Source organism: Liolophura sinensis, chromosome 9, assembly GCF_032854445.1.
Source record: "Liolophura sinensis isolate JHLJ2023 chromosome 9, CUHK_Ljap_v2, whole genome shotgun sequence".
Lineage (NCBI taxonomy): Eukaryota > Metazoa > Mollusca > Polyplacophora > Chitonida > Chitonidae > Liolophura > Liolophura sinensis.
In genome coordinates this window covers 3,704,908-3,730,500 of record NC_088303.1, presented here as the reverse complement: position 1 = coordinate 3,730,500, position 25,593 = coordinate 3,704,908, and the positions used below count along the sequence as shown (strand labels likewise).

The 25,593-nt window shown below is 41.1% G+C and overlaps 1 protein-coding gene across 1 annotated transcript in view; it reads right to left on the bottom strand.

The window, feature by feature from the left end:
* Nucleotides 1-25,567, bottom strand: part of LOC135475013 (uncharacterized) — a 28,941-nt gene extending 3,374 nt beyond the window's left edge. The window contains 17 exon segments of the mRNA XM_064754741.1: nt 39-209; nt 2,098-2,229; nt 2,456-2,568; nt 3,564-3,686; nt 4,138-4,243; nt 6,541-6,624; nt 8,041-8,198; nt 9,581-10,456; nt 11,028-11,159; nt 16,233-16,303; nt 17,243-17,322; nt 20,396-20,455; nt 20,457-20,492; nt 22,934-22,978; nt 23,396-23,474; nt 24,154-24,274; nt 25,543-25,567. Coding sequence (XP_064610811.1) covers nt 39-209; nt 2,098-2,229; nt 2,456-2,568; nt 3,564-3,686; nt 4,138-4,243; nt 6,541-6,624; nt 8,041-8,198; nt 9,581-10,456; nt 11,028-11,159; nt 16,233-16,303; nt 17,243-17,322; nt 20,396-20,455; nt 20,457-20,492; nt 22,934-22,978; nt 23,396-23,474; nt 24,154-24,274; nt 25,543-25,567 — 2,412 coding nt within the window.
* Nucleotides 25,568-25,593: the final 26 nt, after the last annotated feature.

The following is a 25,593-nucleotide window of genomic DNA, read 5'->3' as shown; positions in this document are numbered from 1 at the left end:
CTTCACGAGTCCAGCTCCTACTGTAGGCCTACTCTTACCCTTTCAGTGGTGTCTGTCTCAAATGCATAGATCACCTGGGGACTGTTACATATCTCACAGATAAATCCCTTCTGGCTGCACAATCGACACTCGTAGATGTGCTTTGTGGCAAATCTGACAAGTTTTCGTAAGTTCTGAGCGAGCTGACCAGACATCACTTGGAGAAGGTCCTGAAATAAATCAGGAAAAAGAACCATGTTGATGAGATCCCTTAGTGCCAGCTTACCAGTAAACTATATAGTATGTATTTATTTATTTGATTGGTGTTTTACGCCGTACTCGAGAATATTTCACTTATATGACCGTCATGGTGGGAGAAAGGAGGCCAGCATGAGCTGGACTTGAACTCAGCACAACCACGTTGGTGGGAGGTTCCTGAGTTACTGATGTAGTACATGTATGTAGTAGTGAATGGAGAAGACAAGCAGACACGTCCAGTGCACAGTGCACTTCCAGCGTTCTCGTCCATGGTACGACATTTTGTTACAATTAGCGTTTCACAAAATACTCTACTTTTTCAACCTGAGAATTTAATAGTTCCTACACAAGACAGCAACCAATCTAATTTAGTGGAAGCTACATTCATACAACAGATTCTAACAAAGTACTACAAGCCTGTGTTGCATCAACCATAGAATTTATTCAGATATTTTAAACTTGGAATGTAAAACTATGTATAGTAGAAAAAAAAAAAACCCTTGATTTTGTTTGGTCTGTGCCAAACTAGGAAAACAATGTTGCCACACTGCTGTATGTTTCAATATTCAGGTTGCATAGTCCAGTGAAGATAATTTTATCGAACTTAACTATTTTACTGAAATTAAATCAAGATTTTGATATTAAAATACATGTATGAAACCTGTCTCAAGTTGGACCCTATCGATCTGTAGACAAAAACATATGTGTACACTACTATCATCCAGCAACATGCACGTTTAATAGATACGCTAGAGAAAATACTATCCTTCGTTAAATATTCAGTTATTCAAAAATGTTTCAAGCATAAAACTGTGATACTTCACACACATTTATATTTAATGAATATTCATGAAAATTTCACCATAATGGGTGAAATATTATTTAAACAGCTAGGAATTGTCAAAGTTGCACTGAAGCGTATGGGATGCTGTGCTCCTGTCACGCCTATGTCTGACCACCTTTTGAAGTGAAAAATACAGCTTCTACATTTACGATGCTGAGGTTGTCATGAAAGGTATTTAATATCCCTTTGATGTGCATGAAATCAAAGTCTTACATTCCAAACAATTTGAATAAATGCAAATTTTAGAGGGTTATCATATTTTCAGGCCCACCTGATATATGTTACAATACAGAGGTCACTGCCAAACATAATCAGGGAACATTACTACCAACTGCACACTTTTAGGAAAACCTTTTGAATACATGTACACATGCTATGAAAAAGCAGCGTCTTGCCACTGAACAACAATCTAAAATCTCTTTAATATCCATTATTCAATGAATATTACCAACACTTAAAGGATGCATGAAACACTTGGTTCTTATTCCTTTAATAATAATCTGCAGTTTAGGATGTGACTAAGATTTAACAGAACCAAAAAGCTTCTCAGCTTTCTCCTTTGGGCCTAAAAGTGGCTTTAAACTAGACTTTTCCTCCGGCCCCAACGGTCAGCCTGGAAATTATGTGTAATGCTGTGGTAACATCAATGGTAATAGCTGTCAAAACAACTTTGTCAGGAGAAATTTAGGGGCACTAAGCTGGTCTGTGTTCTTAGTATGTTAATCAACGAAGGAACTTTCAAATACTCACAACCACCAATGGAAAATATGCATAAAATGGAGAAATTATTAAAAAACATAAAATATGCCTCAAAAAGGCCATTTTTTAAAGACTTTTTTTGGTATATCTTTGTTTGTTTTCCTTAAAACTATACTCTTCATATTACAGTACCTTTTCAATTATACTTAAGCTACATTTCTGAACACCATGTCACGTTTTACTCACATTCAGTAGGTACTGATGAAACAGGCCATGCACATGTGCCTTAACCCATACTAAGGTGACATTTTACTTACACTGAGTGAGTAAATATGAAGATGATCATATAGATATTCCTTAGGCCATACGCTCTTCCGTAGGTCCTCAGCCACAGACTGTTTACAGGTGAATAAGTAAGACTTGACATAGCACAGCTGCTGGCGGAGAAGCTGAAACATGGCATGTACTCATTTCACTATTTTATCTTCATTATTCTGCTACAGAGAACCTATCAGTATAATCTCTGAGCATAAACATACTAAGATATAACTTGTTGCACACAGTTACAAAGTGATGAACAGTACTTGCTTCAAACTCTACACTTTAGTTTAAGTAATTCGTTGACATGTTTTCAGATGTTTTTGTCGGAAACATGCCCTGAGCTCAGATCCATACCTTCACATCGTTCATCTCATTGACATGATCATAAATCTTAGGGTTCAGCGCTTCCAGATCTAGCAATGGGTGTTCTTCCATCTCCTGAAGAAACACACGATTTTTCTTTGCCACTGGAATTAAAAGAAAAAGGCAACAAATACTACTCCCGCAGTTACCTGGAAGAGTGGTGAAAACAGACCCAAATGGTCACAGATCATTTCCTCTGACATGTTTGGTATGTGCAACTCAATAAACCAACTTCTCATAAGGAAATCTTACAAGACTGAGTGTATTTATGTGAAAATGCACAACCTGCATCAGATGCAAAGGAAACAATTAGAGCAAAAAGACATTTCCTAGAGGTATGGATCCAATGACAAAATGGACAAATGCATGGCTAGGAAATTAACAGAGGGAGGTTACAACCTGTACCACTCTGTTCCTGATGATTACTTCGTTACCAAGCAGTATCTTAGCTATTATGACAGCAGCCAGCAGTTTATGGTGCGAGGATATGCCTGACAGAGACTGGAGGGAACTCACACTCCTTGGAAAGCTTCACTGAGATAGGCCACTTAAAGCCAGGGAGCTGGATTCTAGCCTTGACCTCATTGGGAGGAGGCTACAGCAATTGTCAGGCAAGCTCCTTAGACCACTCGGACACATAGGTTCTGTGTAAGTTTGATAATGCTACATGTATGCCATATCATACCCAATATAATAGTCTGACAAATGCATCACTTCCGATTATCTTGCACAATTTGCGTGAGTTTAAGAAATACATGCCACATGACACCAGAGCTGTGTCCCATATAACAGTCCAAATATGTCCAGCACAAATATGGTAATCAATGAACCAGAAAATATGCACAAGGGCAGAGTTAATTTCTTGGCTAGACCTTAAAAGCCCATTTGCATGTATGTATTAATTGACTTAATTAAAATGTTCTGTCTTCTAGAGATCTGTCAATAAACAATAAAGGAAACATGATTTTTATGTATTAACTACATGTGTAGATATTAATCCAGCATTCTTCACCAGGTGCCTGACAAATCCAATGATTTAAAGCCAAACAGGCTTTGTCGTCTAGGGAAAACATACATGTACAAGTGACCCCAGACTGACCTTTGTGTTTCCTGAAGTCCCAGTTAAAGACGATCCTAGATGGGATGTAATACTCTTCGTTTTCATGACATTCATAACAGTAGTAGCCTCCATCAAATGTGCACACTCTCGGGTTCCCATAAACTGCAAAAACAATCAGCGTAACATTTCTGTGAGGGTTGGCACTTGCCTGACATCAATGATATGTCTATGTATGGAAATGCATGCACTAAATGTACACCAAGGTCCAGGTGCTTAGTGAACCAGCACGGTGCAATGACCTAAGAGCCTCTCAACAATGCGATCATTTTGAGTTAAAGTCTAGCTCATGCTGGCTTTGTCTCCTGTTGTACATGGGAAGGTTTTCTGATGTTCTTGGGTTGACCCCAGGCTCTGCCTGGTTTCCTCCCACGTTAATGCTGGCCACCATCGTTTAAATAAAACACTGAAGAAAAACTGTCATGTACATGTACCTATTTGAAGATCTGTACCATACCTTACTGGGAAACGTATATCAGTCCAAAAATCTAGCAAAAAAATAACAATCTGGCTGGTGTTTGAACCTGCTGACAGGTTTACAGCCAGAAACACTCACTTAATCCAATAGGCCTGGAGCAGCCTTTACACTGGTAGTTCTGTATGTCCAAGCCCTTCTCATTGCAAATCTCCCCAAATATCACAATCTGGGATTCATACATCTTCTGCAAATAACAAACACAAAATAATGTTAAACTGTTTTCTGGGATGGGACATTTTCGTAAATTTTCAACAAAAATGAGGTGTTTCCACATTATCTTTTGATTCCCTTCCTTTGGTGTACATTTTGAAGCTTGCTGTTTACTCATGAGAATATTTCAACTTCTTGCACCATTTGAAATAATTATTGTAATCAAATAACTGGAAAAATACACTTTATAATTCGTTCTAAGATGAATAGTTTATTCATTTATTTGTTTTGGGTATTATACTGTATGCTCAAATATATAATCCTGTACTGCAATGTGGGTGGGGTTATCAACCACACATTGCTGGGTACCTGACAAATATCCTGACTTAAAGCTACAGCCAAATCAGAGACAGCTGGATTCGCATCTATAATCCCATTAGCATGATTAGATTTCTGACAGAAGACACAACTCTGATAACACGATCATGGTTGAAAATGAAACAATGATACAAAAAATGTGCAGATGAGACAGATATATGCTTTGTGGCTAAAAAAAGAAAAAAAGCAGAAGAAGAAAAAAATAACTGTGTAAAATGAAAGACCAGAAAAAGAGTACAAGAACATATTCACATATAACAGAAAATATGCATACTCAAATACATACAAGTTACACTGTAAAATGTAAACAAAGTTAGTTTAAAAGCCAATTAATTTTTACCCCAAACCTCACCTGCAAATACCATAATATAAGCAATTATATATGTGACAGCCCAATGCCAGTCATTATTTTTATTACAAGGCAATGCTAATCTACACTAGAAAACAATCTGATCTAAAGCAGCCAGATTCATTATAAATCCTTATGTCATATGAAAGAAGAGAACTGAAAAGTTCACAACAGGCCAAAAATAGCCATAATTGACCACAATGATCTGATGGCCCAAAGTTTGAACTTAGTCTTTAATTTGTTTCGGTTAAGCCACATACAAAGTTTAAATACTGAAAAATTAATTGTTTTGAAAATGTCTACAACAGAATTTTTGTAGGAGACAGACAGAAACTCAATGTAGAATTGTAATTTGTAAACATATCTACAGGTATGCTTGGTGTTTTACATCGTACTTAACAATTTTTCACACATACATGCATGACGAGGAGGAGTTACATGTATTAGGTGTATGTACATATACAGTGACTTGTGTGACAACGTGCTGCTGCCAATGAAGTAATATCTTCTCAGTGCTGAGTGCAAAGTGAGGCAGAAACAAGTATCTTTTCTTTATGGGCATGACGGTCAATAAACCATTAGGCCCACGAAGCCTGTAATTTTCAAACTTGCCATTCTTTTAGACGGTGAGCAAATCTGGGTCATTCTCCAAAGTCCAAAGCGGACAAAACTTTGTGTGGAAAATGAATAAAGTTTCCTTTCACTATGAATCATTTTGAAAAAAATACTTCCACAAACAGAACAAAATTGGAAAAAGATAAAATCATTTTATTGTAAACTCAAGCAGTCTGTAACTTGAACGTTAATTATTTTTTATCAATATTGAAGCCATATACCAAGTTTAAACTCCATATGATGAGCTGTTTTGAAAACTAGTCCAGAAAACTAACTCATGCCAAACTGAAAGACTAGGTAAAAACCTACATTCCCCTTTGCAGAAGGGAACTAATAAATATATTTCTCAAATGACAGGATTGTGCAAAACTGGCATCCCAGTCCATGAATTTTGTCATAACTTTCCCACATTCCACTCTGCATAAACAACCACTTATATATTACACTGAGAGAAGTGCGTGCATGCAACAATCACCCATTATCATCAAACCACACAAAATATAAACTGTAAAAAAGCATGTATTAAAGTGTAACACAGAAGAGAAGACACCAAGTATTTACACTGTCTTGAATGAAGTATCATATGCATGTACACAACAACCATTCTAAATTCAGTTGGCCAGCTATCGGATTTGGATTGGTGGAGAGGAAATCAGTGCCATAAATCAAACTCTCTCTTTCCAGCTGTTCTCATATTGGACAGATAACAAAAAATGAAATCTAGACACCCTGCTGAGTGCTCAAACTGCTTTGTAAAAGGGCTGTTTGAACACCCTGTCACATTAGTGCCTAATGCCTTGTCCCCTGGCTCTCATAACAAGATATCGTATACTATACACTGCATTCACGTGTACATTAATATTTATACTTCATTTAAGGATACACAACACAAACTGAGAGGAACAACAGGAAAGCTGCATTAAAAATGCAAGCTGTAGCTACAGAGAAGACGAAGCAAACCCCAAGTGTTTAAACATGTAGCCACTCACTGAGCTGGTGTACAGCATGTCTGAGGCAAACGGAGTGGAGATCAACTCAAACTCTGAGCAGGATGTGGAGCCTTCCTGACTGGACTACAAACAAGACACCAGAAATTCAAAGTTTACCTGTACAGGCAGTCAGACAAGGGTTCTCAGCAGGCATAGCCATGGCAAATGTTCATGTGGTGCAGCAAAAGTACTCAACAACTTATAGATCTCTCCAAAGCTAAGCTCTTCTAAAACGCCACATTATCAAAGTTGCCTGTTTCCCGTCCATTTCATCTGTATACACTTCTCAGAACTGTTCCATTTTTTTTTATTTTTTAATTGTAGGGAGTAAAATGTGTGAAAATGTGAGCAATTTACAAGCATCATGGGTTGGGTGCAGCTTTCAGTCGTACAGGTCTCATAAGTGACCTGGGAGTGATTTTTCCACACTTAACAAAAGTTTGCCAAAAAGTCACACATTTTTTATTTTTTCTAGCATCTTTTAAAAAAAAAATTAAAAAGAGCAGTTCATAATGGGAAAAAAGTAATTTTGTTCATGTGACCTACTGGCAGACACAAATCAGTTACCTAGAGTTATTACCCACAGACCAGGAGTATCTATGTAATGTTATTTGCATTTCATATTGAAACATTCATGCTTTAATAAATGGAATGTACTATAATAATACATTTTAATACTGACCCATCAAAAAGCATTTGATTGGTGCTTTGTACTATACTCAAGAATATCTCAGTTCTGTTACAGTCATCAGTCTTTATTAAAATATGAATGCTAAATGTTCAACACTGTACTTAACTATTCAGTCATATGACAATGAGACCAGGGGGAGTGCTCCCTCTAAGATATGGTAATTAACTTAAAATTCACTCCCAAAAGAGCACATTTGCAAGCAAATTAATAAAGTATTACTTTTGGTGCTGTAACTTCACCTTTTCCCACAGGATAATCCTGCCCTCTATACAAAATTCAGCACACCTTCCTACAAAGATCCACAGAACTCTCAGTCTCAGAATCAGCTGCAATGAGCAACTTGGTCATTTACAAACGGTGATTTACCACATTAGGACAAACCTTGTAAGGTAAGGTCCCATGTGTCTGGCAACGGCTTGCAGTCTCAACCAATGCATTTATAACATATATTTACAATTGTACCAAACAGTTCTATAAGTTTTAAAATACCTGACTCAGGTTTGATCCCAGGAATCTCGCCTTCAAGGCAGAAGTTCTAACTATTAGGCCACCAAAGCAGTCTTCAAAATAATAATTTCAATGGTTTAAACTGCAAACACCAGTCAAGTCACCAGGAAAATAGAATCTATTTCTTTGTATTTCCAAGTCTTCTTGGTAATCTGGCTGTGGTCCTTTTGTCCTTGCCACATGTAGTAGGCAATGTGAATGGTAATAAACTGAAAATAGATAATGTTGTCGTTGTGGCGTCAAGTATGAATTGGTCGTCACAATAAAACTAAGACAGACACACACACAAACAAGAACCCCACCTGATTTTGGAAAGTATGACTAGAAGGCTGACTAGAAGGCTGAGCTGATAAAACTTGGCCAGAATCCCCCAGGTTCTCCAGAACTTCCTGCATAGTGGGTGAAGATACAGCACCACTTGTGGGAGTGTAGTTTTGGAGCAAAGTTCCATAACTCTGCCCTGAAAGAAAATTTAAGTTAACGTGCCAGAGTGATACCCACATACATGAAAATTTTATTTTTATTTATTTGATTGGTGTTTTACGCCTTACTCAAGAATATTTAACTTATATGACGGCAGCCAGCAGCATTATCATAGGAGAAACCGGGTAGAACTCAGAGGAAACCTACGATCATCTGTCAAATGCAGGTAGTTCTTCCCACATGTGGTTGGAGAGGAAGCCAGCATGGGCTGAGCTTGAACTCACACCGACCACACTGGTGAAAGGCTCCTGCGTCAATGCGCCATGCAGCGCCCCCCTCCCTCCCCACAACAAACATGTATATTTCCTTTGTATATGTAAACACCTACAGGAGTTAATTAATACCAGGCCTTCATCTTGGTAATTCTAAGAAGAATCTAAATGAATCCATTAGGTCTGCTTTGCGGGATTGAACCAGTATCTACACATACCACAAATTATGCAGTTACTCAGTTATGCAGTTATATGTGGTATATAAAATTAAACAGTTTTGGGGATTCCGCATGACTTAAACATAACTGTATTTCATTAATTGTCAGTTAGTTTATGATAAATCCCTGATAATTAACTTGTAATGCAGGATAAAACCAACAGATACATGTAGGTGATTCATTTCAAAATCTTGACTAGTTCACAATTTATTTTGATTTCTGTTTGTCAGTATAGAGGTTCTAGCGACTGTACGTTTTGAGAGTTATCATGGCAAACAACAACAAAGCCCATTTGAAACAATGTGTTAAGAAATAGTCAAACATAATGCGCATTGCGGTGATGTTTATGGTCACACGTCCACTTATTGAGAGGAGGCATAGTTATGAATTGAAAATTTGAGAACAACTGGTCATCTTGAAAATGATTTTGTGACTTTCTCACAGGAATCCAAGTAGATTCCTGTAAATTTGGTTTACAAGAGTCATGGTGAGAATTGGATTGCCGTGGAAAGTAAAGCACTGAATACCCCTAAAACACCCCCAATACACAATACAATGCTAATACAGACAAGGATATTTACATCTCATCTAGTGCAGTTACGCTTCTGAATGGGATAGAACAAGTTTATTCCTGCCACTTTCATTCTATAGAAGATTTATCTTTCATTATATGCAAATTTATTCAATGACTGAATTTTTATAAAAATAATACAATTATATACAAAGCCCAGTACTGGTAATTCAATTATTCATAAAGCACAGTACTGGTGATTCAATTTTGAAAACAAAAGTTTTAAAACTGGGTTAAAAAATGAAATGTCAATATTGCTACACAAGGTACATATACATATACCTGTAGTCTTGAATGGTGATTAAGTCATAGTCACAGGACTAGAGTTGATGAATTACACTGTCTAATGCTGACTTACCCCTCTCTCGCTGTTCTATAGGAACCGCAACAGACGTGCCGCGTGTGGGCTGATGTTCCCCTGGATCAAACGAGGACGACCAGCCGCTCATTTTCCCCAGACTGTTACCGACACTCCCACTATCCGCGTAGTCGTGTGACTGCTCAACCACAAACTCACGCGTCCTATAGTTCTGTCCCCAGTCGGGTTCAGACCTCACATCTTCAGACTGCCGACGAGCGCTGAGCAAATCTTCAGCTTTCATTGGATCAAAGTCGCTCTTCACAGAGCTGGCACGCTCTGGCTTGCTGGCTACACCTCGTAATGTCAGAGGTCTTGGAACTGTTTGTGGAACTGTTTCAACAGCAGTCGCCACAGCGTTTGTCAGCGCTGGTTCGAGAGGAAGAGACTTGCGGCGCTCTGTGGCCAGGCTCCCTGGGGGAGAGGACAATGGTAGATCTGCCACAGGGGGACCATCATCTTCCTTCACTGTCATCTCTTCGTCTCCTTCAGTCTTACTAGTGTCTGTCCCCTTCTCCTCGGGGATGCCTATAGACCTCTTCTCATCGCTGCTAGGGTCGGGGCAGGAGATATGACTTGACGACGAGGCTTCAGAGTTATTCGGGGAGGAACTTTGCATCGTCAACTTTTTCCTTAGCTCCTCAGCTGCTTTGTTAGAAAAGGCTGAAGTGTCGTGGGGGCTGTTGGGAGGGGGTCCTGGCACAGATATCCTTGCCAAGTCATGACCTGAGGATTTCTTCAGCTTCTCATTGCTGGTAGCTCGAGGCCTAGATGGAGGTTTTGTGCATAACACAGGACTACCTGACTCAGCCTCCAAATTCTTGGCAACATCCAAAGCATCCTCGTAGAGAGAAGATTGTGATAAAGCCTCTCCAGCTGAAAAACAGGAAGCATATAATCTTAGTTGTTAGAACACTGAGGTCATCTCATGAAGGATTATCTGAAAAGTGTCTATCACAAGGAACAACAGAATACAGGAAATACAGGCATGTCCACGTACCATTTTACCCAACAGTGCAAAAACAAAGAGTGAATCTAGCTGATTTCCTGCGTTCAGCCATTTTGATATATTCATATCAGCCATTTTGATATATTCATATCAGCCACTTTGATATATTCATATCAGCCACTTTGATATATTCATATCAGCCACTTTGATATATTCATATCAGCCACTTTGATATATTCATATCAGCCACTTTGATATATTCATATCAGCCACTTTGATATATTCATATCAGCCACTTTGATATATTCATATCAGCCACTTTGATTTATTAATTTCATTAGTGTTTTAAGTCATATTCAAGAATATTTCACGTTAATTATAGATGACAACGGCCAGCATCATGGTGGGAAAACCATCATGAATAAAGGCAACATAAATATAAATGTTTCATTTTCATCAAGGCTGCCACATTGTTATACCATAATACAGTCTACTGACCATTGGGTGTGGAAATGATGGCGTTAGGTGTAGACTGAGCTTCCCACAGGCCTGACAGAATAAGGGGAGCTGTTGTCCACAGGTTCAGTACGCTGGAGTTATAGGACAGCTGGAACTGGAACTCAGAGAGACCTACAAATATAATTTAATTATTTATTTGTCATGTGCTTTATGCTGAACTAAAAAAGAATATTTCATTCCACTGCCATCTGCAGGTTGCTGACCGGCCTACCTACAAAAAAAAAGTATGTGCTAGTACCAAAAATGACTTAACCTGATAAAAATACTTCAGCACAAAATTTCAGTACTTTATTTACAGCATTATTGAGATGACCGAGAGTAAAAGAATTGAGATCACAATACAATGTAGCCTCTTTGTTGGATCACACTCTCACATACAGTTCCGATAACGTGTACATACAGTTACAGGAAGCATTGAGATCACAATACAATGTAGCCTCTTTGTTGGATCACACTCTCACATACAGTTCCTGTAACATGTACATACAGCTACAGGAAGCATTGAGATCACAATACAATGTAGCCTCTTTGTTGGATCACACTCTCACATACAGTTCCGATAACGTGTACATACAGCTACAGGAAGCATTGAGATCACAATACAATGTAGCCTCTTTGTTGGATCACACTCTCACATACAGTTCCGATAACGTGTACATACAGTTACAGGAAGCATTGAGATCACAATACAATGTAGCCTCTTTGTTGGATCACACTCTCACATACAGTTCCGATAACGTGTACATACAGCTACAGGAAGCATTGAGATCACAATACAATGTAGCCTCTTTGTTGGATCACGCTCTCACATACAGTTCCTGTAACATGTACATACAGTTACAGGAAGCATTGAGATCACAATACAATGTAGCCTCTTTGTTGGATCACACTCTCACATACAGTTCCGATAACGTGTACATACAGCTACAGGAAGCATTGAGATCACAATACAATGTAGCCTCTTTGTTGGATCACACTCTCACATACAGTTCCTGTAACATGTACATACAGTTACAGGAAGAATTGAGATCACAATACAATGTAGCCTCTTTGTTGGATCACACTCTCACATACAGTTCCTGTAACATGTACATACAGCTACAGGAAGCATTGAGATCACAATACAATGTAGCCTCTTTGTTGGATCACACTCTCACATACAGTTCCGATAACGTGTACATACAGTTACAGGAAGCATTGAGATCACAATACAATGTAGCCTCTTTGTTGGATCACACTCTCACATACAGTTCCGATAACGTGTACATACAGTTACAGGAAGCATTGAGATCACAATACAATGTAGCCTCTTTGTTGGATCACACTCTCACATACAGTTCCTGTAACATGTACATACAGTTACAGGAAGCATTGAGATCACAATACAATGTAGCCTCTTTGTTGGATCACACTCTCACATACAGTTCCGCTAACGTGTACATACAGTTACAGGAAGCATCGAGATCACAATACAATGTAGCCTCTTTGTTGGATCACACTCTCACATACAGTTCCTATAACGTGTACATACAGTTACAGGAAGCATTGAGATCACAATACAATGTAGCCTCTTTGTTGGATCACACTCTCACATACAGTTCCGATAACGTGTACATACAGTTACAGGAAGAATTGAGATCACAATACAATGTAGCCTCTTTGTTGGATCACACTCTCACATACAGTTCCTGTAACGTGTACATACAGTTACAGGAAGCATTGAAATCACAATACAATGTAGCCTCTTTGTTGGATCACACTCTCACATACAGTTACAGGAAGAATTGAGATCACAATACAATGTAGCCTCTTTGTTGGATCACACTCTCACATACAGTTCCTGTAACGTGTACATACAGTTACAAGAAGCATTGAGATCACAATAAAATGTAGCCTCTTTGTTGGATCACACTCTCACATACAGTTCCTATAACGTGTACATACAGTTACAGGAAGCATTGAGATCACAATACAATGTAGCCTCTTTGTTGGATCACACTCTCACATACAGTTCCGATAACGTGTACATATAGTTACAAGAAGCATTGAGATCACAATACAATGTAGCCTCTTTGTTGGATCACACTCTCACATACAGTTCCTGTAACGTGTACATACAGTTACAGGAAGCATTGAGATCACAATACAATGTAGCCTCTTTGTTGGATCACACTCTCACATACAGTTCCTGTAACTGTATGTACACGTTACAGGAAGCATTGAGATCACAATACAATGTAGCCTCTTTGTTGGATCACACTCTCACATACAGTTCCTGTAACATGTACATACAGTTACAGGAAGCATTGAGATCACAATACAATGTAGCCTCTTTGTTGGATCACACTCTCACATACAGTTCCTGTAACGTGTACATACAGCTACAGGAAGCATTGAGATCACAATAAAATGTAGCCTCTTTGTTGGATCACACTCTCACATACAGTTCCTGTAATGTGTACATACAGTTACAGGAAGCATTGAGATCACAATACAATGTAGCCTCTTTGTTGGATCACACTCTCACATACAGTTCCTATAACGTGTACATACAGTTACAGGAAGTATTGAGATCACAATACAATGTAGCCTCTTTGTTGGATCACACTCTCACATACAGTTCCTATAACGTGTACATACAGTTACATGAAGCATTGAGATCACAATACAATGTAGCCTCTTTGTTGGATCACACTTTCACATACAGTTTCTATAACGTGTACATACAGTTACAGGAAGTATTTTGCTTTACATAAGCTAAACAGTGTTTTGAACCTCTGCACAGATACAAGTACATTGTGGCGTGGGTAGCCAGGCCCTAGAACCAGGGTAGAAATACAGTGGAAGTTATACATGTACTCTGACCCCAAAAAGTAGGTCAATTTGAATACTTCACCCGACCCCATATGCATTCTGAAAGCCCACCAATGAGTTCATATACGCACTTCAATGATTCTAGATCGTCCACGTGGGTTCTTAGTTTTGGAGATACAGCGCTATGAAGCCAAATATGAATATTCTCACCACAATAAAGGTTGGTACATTATTGTCCAACAATGCCCACTTTCAACAGGTTTCTAACCAGACATTATATAAAAATTCACCAAATTTTATATTAAAATGATTAATAAATAGGCTCTTAACATTTTTCGGTAAAGGGCAGAGGGCCAGGCAGATGTACATGTACATGACTATGACCACGGTAGTGTGATGTGCGATGTAACAGTGCAGTGTTATGTGCGATGTAACAGTGCAGTGTTATGTGCGATGTAACAGTGCAGTGTCATGTGCGCTGTAACAGGGCAGTGTCATGTGCGATGCAACAGTGCAGTGTCATGTGCGATGTAACAGTGCAGTGTGATGTGAGCTGGAACAGGGCAGTGTGATGTGCGATGTAACAGTGCAGTGTGATGTGCGATGTAACAGTGCAGTGTGATGTGCGATGTAACAGTGCAGTGTCATGTGCGATGTAACAGTGTAGTGTGATGTGCGATGTAACAGTGCAGTGTGATGGGCGATGTAACAGTGCAGTGTGAGGTGCGATGTAACAGTGCAGTGTTATGTGCGATGTAACAGTGCAGTGTGATGTGCGATGTAACAGTGCAGTGTCATGTGTGATGTAACAGTGCAGTGTCATGTGCGATGTAACAGTGCAGTGTTATGTGCGATGTAACAGTGCAGTGTGATGTGCGATGTAACAGGGCAGTGTGATGTGCGATGTAACAGGGCAGTGTGATGTGCGATGTAACAGTGCAGCGTCATGTGCGATGTAACAGTGCAGTGTGATGTGCGATGTAAAAGTGTAGTGTGATGTGCGATGTAACGGGGCAGTGTCATGTGCGATGTAACAGTGCAGTGTGATGTGCGATGTAACAGTGCAGTGTTATGTGCGATGTAAAAGTGTAGTGTGATGTGCAATGAAACAGTGCAGTGTCATGTGCGATGCAACAGTGCAGTGTCATGTGCGATGTAACAGTGCAGTGTTATGTGCGATGTAAAAGTGTAGTGTGATGTGCGATGTAACAGTGTAGTGTGAGGTGCGCTGTAACAGGGCAGTGTGATGTGCGATGTAACGGTGCAGTGTCATGTGCGATGTAACAGTGCAGTGTGATGTGCGATGTAAAAGTGTAGTGTGATGTGCGATGTAACAGTGTAGTGTGAGGTGCGCTGTAACAGTGCAGTGTGATGTGCGATGTAACAGTGCAGTGTGATGTGCGATGTAACAGTGCAGTGTTATGTGCGATGTAAAAGTGTAGTGTGATGTGCAATGAAACAGTGCAGTGTCATGTGCGATGTAACAGTGCAGTGTCATGTGCGATGTAACAGTGCAGTGTTATGTGCGATGTAAAAGTGTAGTGTCGTGCGATGTAACAGTGTAGTGTGAGGTGTGCTGTAACAGGGCAGTGTGATGTGCGATGTAACAGTGCAGTGTCATGTGCGATGTAACAGTGCAGTGTCATGTGCGATGTAACATTGCGGTGTCATGTGCGATGTAACAGTGCAGTGAGATGCGCCATGTAACAGTGCAGTGTCATGTGCGATGTAACACTGCAGTGTCATGTGCAATGTAACAGTACAGTGTCATGTGCGATGTATCTGTGCAGTGTGACGTGCGATGTAACAGTGCAGTGTGATGTGCGATGTAACAGTGCAGTGTGATGTGCGATGTAACAGTGCAGTGTGAGGTGTGATGTAACAGTGCAGTGTGAGGTGCGATGTAACAGTAAAGAGGCTGTGCTTAGACTATGGTTCTAATGATTTCTCAACCCATACTTCTGTGGAATTTCAGAACCCTGATTTATTCTGATTTATTTATTTTTAGTTTTCAGTATCTATTTAATCTGTTTAATTGGTGTTTTTTATGCCATACTCAAGACCATTTCACTTATACGTTGTCTTCCAGCATTATGGTGGGAGGAAACAAGGCAGAGCCCGTGGAAACCCATGGCCTTCCACAGGTTGCTGGCAGACCTTCCCATACATTGCCACAAAGAAAGCCAGCATGAGTTGGACTGAACTTACAGCGACCACATTGGTGAGAGGCCACGCTACCATGCTAGTTACTTGGACACAGAGGCCCCTGAACTCCCTACGATGAGGAAGAGTTTTACGAGGAGCATGCACTGTATATATTGCTTTCCATCATTTTCAAAATGCTCAAGAAAATTAAGAATTGTATGATACCTTGTAGATAGGATTTCAGAATGTCAGGTTCTTCTGGATCTCGTAAATATGCGGTTCTTTTGTAGTAATTGCTGAAATAAATTGATGGAAACATTACATTTATTTATTCATTAGACTGTTACTTTATGCCATACTCAAAAGTTCTGAACTAATACGATGGTGGCCAGTTGGATGCTCGGAGAAAAATGTTCAGCATGATCCCCAACCTTTGACAAGTTACTGAAGAATTTTTACATGACATAAGGAGGTCCAAACAATATTGGTGGAAGACAAGCGGTGATGCGCAAATTGCCACACACGAGGGTCACTGATCACTTAATGTCACCACAGCCTCACAAACAGCAATCATGGTAACAACAAGATGCAAAACTACTGCAGCTTTTTCAGTCTTTTAAGCATATTTACTATCCTGTAGGCATTATTCTGTGTAGATTGATAAAATTATACTTTTTGTGAAGCAACCAAAAATTCTAGTTTCAGAGTACAGTTTTCGATCCTTGCCAGCCTGGCACAAATTGGTGCAGTTTTGTATGTGAGGTCCGGAATCTTCATCACAGCTGATTGCATTACAATCTATCACCAGTTTTATACCACAATCACATAGAAGAGTAAACAAAAAAATATTAGGGCCCAGGCTATACCTTTGACCTGACACATAAACGTGTTCAACACCAATGTCGTAAAATAGCAACAGTGGGTTCTTTCACATAATATTTATGCTTTTTGTTCAAATGAAGTTATGTCTGTTTAGTAGAGACATAATAATAACAATAATAACATCTTTATTTATCAAATGTAGCTCATAGTGCTGTCCCTGCAACTATCCCAACCACCAGGAGTAGTAAGGTAGTGGGAGACTGCCAATTACCGACCCTTTCCTACCCCTCTCTGCTGGCTGGAACTCCCTACACAGATGTACAGAGAAACAAACCAAGTGAGTGGGAGATGGCCCCACATGACTGACCTGCGTACAACTCTACCTGATATGTGTGACCTACACCTAAACTTACACGAGGGTGCTTGTGTCAGCTATCATGGCATCCACGTAACTCTCCATCAGACACTCGTTCAGTGCTACACGAACCCAGGCCTAACAAATAAGAGAAAAAGTGAACACATCTCACAAAATATGTACAATGTATGACACAGCCAATTGTATGGCAATAAGTACAAAGGGTGGTACACAGGACCAGGTGCTGATGGAACACAGGATCAAGTAGTGATGGTACACAGGACCAGGTGCTCATGGTACACAGGACCAGGTGCTCATGGTACACAGGACCAAGTAGTGATGGTACACAGGACCAGGTTGTGATGGTACACAGGACCAGGTGCTGATGGTACACAGGACCAGGTGCTGATGGTACACAACTCCAGGTGGTGATGGTACACAGGACCAGGTGGTTATGGTACACAGGACCAAGTAGTGATGGTACACAGGACCAGGTATTGATTGTACACAGGACCAGGTTGTGATGGTACACAGGACTAGGTGCTGATGGTACACAGGACCAGGTGCTGATGGTACACAGCTCCAGGTGGTGATGGTACACAGGACCAGGTGGTTATGGTACACAGGACCAAGTCGAGATGGTACACAGGACCAGGTGCTGATGATATACAGGCACTCATGGTACACACGACCAGGTGCTGATGGTACACAGGACCAGGTGCTCATGGTACACAGGACAAGGTGGTGATGATACACAGGACCAGGAGTGATGGTACAGAGGTCCAAGTGGTACTGGTACATATGACCATGTGATGATGGGACACAGGACCAGGTGCTGCTGGTACACACGACCAGGTGCTGATGATACACAGGATCAGGTGGTGATGGTACACACGACCAGATGGTGCTGGTACACACGATCAGATGGTGCTGGTACACACACCAGGTGCTGATTGATACACAGGAACTGGTGATGATGGCACACAGGACCAGATCGTGATGATACACAGGTCCAGGTGGTGCTGGTACACAGGACCAAGTGGTACACAGGGCCAGATTGGTGATGGTACACAGGGCCAGGTGGTGCTGATACACAGGACCAGGTGCTCATGGTACACAGGATCAGGTGCTGATGGTACACAGGACCAGGTGCTCATGGTGCACAGGACCAGGAGCTGATGATACCACAGGACCAGGTGCTGATGGTACACAGGACCAGGTTGCTGATGGTACACACGACCAGGTGGTGATGGTACACAAGCTCCAGGTGCTGATGGTACACAGCTCCATGTGCTGATGGTACACAGGACCAAGTGGAGATGGTACACAGGACCAGGTGGTGCTGATACACAGGACCAGGTGCTCATGGTACACACGATCAGGTGCTCATGGTACACTGCTCCGGGTGGTGATGGTACACAGGAGCCAGGTGCTCATGGTACACAGGATCAGGTGCTCATGGTACACAGGACCAGGTGCTCAGGGTACACAGGACCAGGAGCTGATGATACACAGGACCAGGTGCTGATGGTACACAGGACCAGGTGCTGATGGTACACAGCTCCAGGTGGTGATGGTACACAGGACCAGGTGCTGATGATACAAAGGACCAGGTGCTGATGATACACTGGACCAGATGGTGATGGTACACAGGACCAGATGGTGATGGTACACAGGACCAGGTGCTGATGATGCAAAGGACCAGGTCCTGATGGTACGCACGACCAGGGTGCTCATGGTACCACAGCTCCAGGTGCTCATGGTACATGTACACAGGACCAGGTGCTGATGGTACACAGGGACCAAGTGGAGAATGGTACACAGGACCAGGTGGTGCTGATACACAAGACCAGGTGCTCAAGGTACACACGATCAGGTGCTCATGGTACACTGCTCCGGGTGGTGATGGTACACAGGAGCAGGTGCTCATGGTACACAGGATCAGGTGCTCATGGTACACAGGACCAGGTGCTGATGGTACACAGGACCAGGAGCTGATGATACACAGGACCAGGTGCTCATGGTACACAGGACCAGGTGCTGATGGTACACAGCTCCAGGTGGTGATGGTACACAGGACCAGGTGCTCATGGTACACAGGACCAGGTGCTGATGATACAAAGGACCAGGTGCTGATGGTACACAGGACCAGGTGGTGATGGGACATAGGAACAGATAGTGCTGGTACACACGACCAGGTGCTGATGGTACACACGACCAGGTGCTGATGGTACACAGCTCCAGGTGCTGATGGTACATGTACACAGGGACCAGGTGCTGATGGTACACAGACCAAGTGGAGATGGTACACAGGATCAGGTGGTGCTGATACACAGGACCAGGTGCTCACGGTACACACGATCAGGTGCTCATGGTACACAGCTCCGGATGGTAATGGTACACAGGACCCAGGTGCTCATGGTACACAGCACCAGGTGCTGATGGTACACAGCTCCAGGTGGTGATGGTACACAGGACCAGGTACACACGACAGGTGCTGATGATACATCGGGATCAGGTGGTGATGGTATACAGGACCAGGTGGTGATGGTACAACAGGACCAGATGGTGATGGTACACAGGACCAGGTGGTGATGGTACACAGAACCAGGTGGTGATGGTACACAGGACCAGGTGGTGATGGTACACAGGACCAGATGGTGATGGTACACAGGACCAGAGGACCAGATGGTGATGGTACACAGGACCAGGTGGTGATGGTACACAGGACCAGATGGTGCTGATACACAGGACCAGTGCTCATGGTACACACGATCAGGTGCTGATGATACAAAGGACCAGGTGCTGATGGTACACAGGACCAGGCGGTGCTGGTACACACGACCAGGTGCTGATGATACATGGGATCAGGTGCTGATGGTATACAGGACCAGGTGGGTGATGGTACACAGACCAGGTGCTGATGGTACACAGGACCAGGTGGTGATGGTACACAGGACCAGGTGGTGATGGTACACAGGACCAGGTGGTGATGGTACACAGGACCAGGTGGTGATGGTACACAGGACCAGGTGGTGATGGTACACAGGACCAGATGGTGATGGTACACAGGACCAGGTGGTGATGGTACACAGGACCAGGTGGTGATGGTACACAGGACCAGGTGGTGATGATACACTGGACCAGGTGCTCACACACAATCAGGTGCTGATGACAGACATGACCAGGTGGTATACAGAAATGTACTTACTCGACACATGCCCACCTCACTGCTAATTTGTCCTAGATGATTCAGCTGGGATACAACATCCACTGTGCGTAAACTTCTTGGCTAGCTGCCAGAAATTCTGCAAACAGAAAACCATCTCTACATGTAGCAAAAGAGCATTATCACAAGTTGCAGAGAAACATTGCAGATTTATTTATTTGACACGTGTTTTATCCTGTATTCAACAATATTTCACTTATAGGACGGCAGCCAGCAATATGATGGGAGGAAACCAGACAGATCCCCTGGGGGAAACCCACGAGCATCAGCAGGTGACTGGGCAGACCTTCCCACGTATGGCCGGAGAGGTTCACCAGCATGAACTCACATGCAGCAACTGCATTGGTGGGAGGCTACTGGTTCATTGCAGCGCACTGGCGTGCTAGTCCCCTCGGCCATGGAGGCCCCCAAAACACTGCAGATAGATGTGTGTAACTGTATACAATCATGTACAATGTATATACAATGATCCATTTATTCATACAGATTTTGTTGTCAAAGTCATCATATTTTACTTTAATATGTGTGTATGTTGTTGGGTTTATGGAAAGAAGACACTGGACAAATCACCTCTCCCATAGGCATCCACCTGACAAACCTCTACATGTGTATACAGAATTACTGTTGGTTATGACTGACAATAAACTTACGTGGATAAGCAAACTGTAATAGATAAAAACTGCAAGCCTGAGAACGTACAGAGCCTTTTAAATACTAATTTAATTTGTTAATGTGTACATGTATGTTAATTCAAAGCCAGCTAGTTTAATAAAGTGAGTAGGCTGACTTTTCATCAAGTCCTGTATAGCTGCATATTCAATTTGTTTTACTTGTTGAGACAATTGCCAGAATTTACATCATGGTTTTTAAAACTGGATGACATAATAAGAAAAGCTTCCAAAAGAAAATACATAGCGGTAACTGAAGCATAAACCAGAGCACAACTGAAGATCAAACAAAGGATGTTTCTACTGTCATAGGCCTGTGTACACACAGCAGGACTATACAAAGCAGACTGTACAAAATGTGTGAGAATCAAAACGCTACATGTATAGTCAGTCATGACTGTCATGATAATGTCATTACCTAATATCACACAGAGAAAAACCCTTCACAGAACCTAAGCATGAAAGTGAGAATAAAAGTATTTCATAATTAAATACCTATTTATATCACATGTATATGTTGTGCATGCATAAATATAACCTGTGAGGTTTTAAGACACTGCTTTTTGTAACATTTTCTCCATGGTAAAGCCACATGTTTACTCCTTTATACTCATAGAATGTGAAGTGGACAGGATGTAAATGCCCATGAAATCATGGCAGTCCTACATGCCCATGCTGAAATGTCACTGCCAAAACACATTATATCCAACACACTAAGTTTGCTTTGTCCCGATTGGGTTTAACATCATTTCCAACATTACTTGGGTCATATCACCACGGTGTCTCCTTGCAGCAAGGCAGGCCCAATACAGACATATTTATAGTGCTGCCTGATTGAAAAGTCACGCTTAAGACACCGAACCCGACACACAACCATGTCACGTTATATTGATACCTGACCAATCAATGGGCAATACTGGGCCTAGTCCTCTTATATTGAGCAGCAAGCGAGGTAGTACCAAGCTGATCGATGTTGAAGTCTTAGGTATGTCTCAGGACTGATCTACATTTACCATCTGTCAGCCCGAAAAACTTATCTACAGCTTCTTAGAAATGTGATTTCTTAGATATAGTGTTACAGGCAGAGTGATGTCCCTTCATGCAAGAAGCTAAAATATTCACACTTAGCTGACATGTCCTCAACCAAGCTATACTCTGCAGAATATTTGGGAAATTACAGGTTGCTTTTAGCATTATTAGATGTGTCAATATCCAGGCCTCACACCCTTACCAGAAGTAGAAGCTAAGCAGCAATACCCACAACCAAAACCTGGGAGAGTTCAGACATGATAGTGTGAAACTGAAAGAGAAAGCCAAACCATGCTGTGTCAGCTGGTGCTGTCTAATCCAGCAGCCACAAATACACAAGATGCATGTACATGTATATTTTACAATGTTAACTTTAATAAAAATTACAATAGGGGATATCAAAATAAGTCCAGCTGTACCATAGGTTTTGTTCCAGATGTATTCTGCTTGCCCTTGGTACGTCAGGTATATAACAAAGATACAATGTAAGTTCTTGGGCTTGGTAGCACCATAAAATATATGGTCACATGGCAATAGAAGAGTTCAATCTCCAAACTCTCGTATTAAAGTTCTTTTTTCCATGCACTTTGGAAACACATCCATAAGAACAGGGGAAAATCCAGATTCTGCTGTATGTATATGTATATCTACAGGTATGTTTATGTGACAATTATGGGTTCAATCAATATGCATGTAAATGTAGTAGTGGCAACTGAATTAGCATGTCATAAGCAAGCAACACATGCATTAATAAAGGCTTTGTATATAAAAGATAATGCCCAAATGGTTGCATATATATTCCACATTTTAAAAAATAATATACCACTAGCTCTGCATCTGTACTCCATCCCACTAAATAACTGGTTATCTGAAACAAATGCAGGTTTAGAGATACATGTACATGTATGTAGACATCATAGCTTGATGCGTGTTCTATAGGAGGTCAATGGTTGAGTTCAATAATACTGCTCAATGTCTTAATACAGAAGTCTTTCAGTCTTGGCTTCAATGACATCACTTCAAATAGAATTCATTAAATCCATATCACACTTCATCATAACAGGTTTCATCCAGATTCATTTTATGCTAAAGTGAAAATAAACGTAATTAGATAACTTGGTACATGTGTTGTTATAGCTGAGGGACAGCAACAATGATAAATCAAGGTTTAGGCAAAATTTCAGAAAAGACTTTGAAATTTATGCTGAAAGCCATAAACACTGATTAACAATCATCTCATTAGTTCACATCATTGGTGAAAGAACAGCAATAATTTCACATGTACCTTTTTAACAGTCGATCCTTTCAACCCATGGAGAAACACTGCCTCTAAAACATTACACACACTATTGGCAAGGTCATCACTGAAACAGAAATTTAACCTAGGTTAAAGACACAAGACTAGGCTCCCTAGAAGACTAGAAGAACATATCCTACCATTCTTCAACTGCTTATATACAGCCTGATGTGATGAATTTTGTAAAAATACATATTAAGTTTAGCTTTGCATTGGATGAAAGATACATGTAAGTGCTGACATGACCCTGTAAAGTGCAACAAAGCCCGGTTATTCAGACTACAAATGCATAAAACTTCTCAATCACCTGAGCAGCAAAATTATCCCAAATGAAATTTTAGTTAAAGTGGTGGTTAATTTGATATTTAAAGTTATTATGCAAATCACGTGATACACACACTGGCAAATATTCATGGTGTTTCCATTACCCCACACAGAGACTTCCTGTGGCAATGCTGAATTGTGTACAAGGTCATTCAATGTTAAAAGACACAAATATGACTAGGGGTAATATGAATATACTTTACACACCACCACCCCTAGCTCCCTGTCCCCCCCTCCCCCAAAGCCCCAAACCCCCACCTTGAAGACCTTTCGCGTGTTACACAAACATGAAGGAAGTGAACAGATACTTCCTTGATACAAACCATACACATTTTTCTCAGCAAAATTATATACTGCACAAATTTAAAGACATATTAATTAGACCACCTGTACATGTATGATGGGCTCACATGAATCATTACCTGAATATGGGGTCAGAGGAATTGATGTGTTCCCTCTGCAGAGTTTTCAATGCTCTAGAGAATTCTGTTGTTATGTTCTTCTTAATATCAGCCTCCCTCTTTACCTCAGCCGACGACGGGCCTAAACCCAAAACAAGAAAGGAACATTAAAATAGGAATATTACAACACAAGCTTTTCTCCTACACTAAATTTATCATGGTTTGAGCAATGTCCTGGGCAGATGCAGTTGTTGTTGACATCCTTGTGGTTTTCACCCAGTTACAACAGTAATGGTGATATGATTGTGTGTCAAGTAAAAACCAGAAAACACAGAGTCATATTGATTTACTTATTTCTTTGATTGCTGCTTAAGGTCATCCTCGGGGCCTCTGTGGCCAACAGGGTTAGCACGCCAGCATGTGCACTGACCCAGGGGCCTTCCATCAATGCGGTCGCTGTGAGTTCAAGTCCAGCTCATGCTGGCTTCCTCTCCAACCGTACACAGAAAGGTCTACCAGCAACCTGCAGATGGTCGTGGGTTTCCCCTGCCTGGGCTCTACCCTGTTTCTTCCCACCACAATGTTGGCCGCCTGCATACAAGTGAAATATTCTTGAGTATGGTGTACCACCAATCAAATAAATTATTCTGAAAGACAAGTCAGAAATTGGAGGTCACGTGACCACCCTTTCATGTCAAAAACAAAATGGCCGCCCTACGTTAAAGCATTGGGGAAAAGGTCCCATTTTGCCCCTTCGCTAGCGACCAGCAGGGCGTAATTTTGTATAACATCACGAAAGTTCTGCAGAAATACTTAAGACTATCTGGAAAGCTGAAAATTATACGAATCCAACAGATACAAGATCACTGACAGCGATTAAAAAACAGGCATTTTCCTATGCCATATTATTGGGAGGACCGTTTTCCCCACACACGCTGTTTGTTACTAAGGAGATCACATGGTCTGTAGCTTCCGATCCTGTATTTTTCTGATGTTACTGATAGCCCAGAACTTTTCATAAATAATGGCAGTCTGTTTCAAACATGTTGTGTGTGGACGAAACCGGTGTGCCCAGAGTAAAGTGCACACTTTGGACAAGTTATTGATTAACATATTGGTGAATAACAAGTGATCTAACGAATGCTAGACTGTGCAAATGGCCATGCCTGCAAACGAGCGTCATCTGATGGCCGTTGTATCGTTAGCTTACAACGTCTAATTTACTTGGCTAGACTCATCATTGCTAAAAGTAGGTACGTGTAACTTACTGATTTGCTGGTGGCAGATGCCACAGATACATGTAGGTTTTAGTTGATAGCCACGGTAAGTGTAATGTAGCTTAACCTGGAGTTGTTGTTGTATCAGGTGTTTTGCTTTTCTACCTACAACCAGTTAATTGATTCTCCGTACCTTTTTTGCCAAAAAAACTCGCCATCTTCAAATCCCTCTTGAATCTACCGA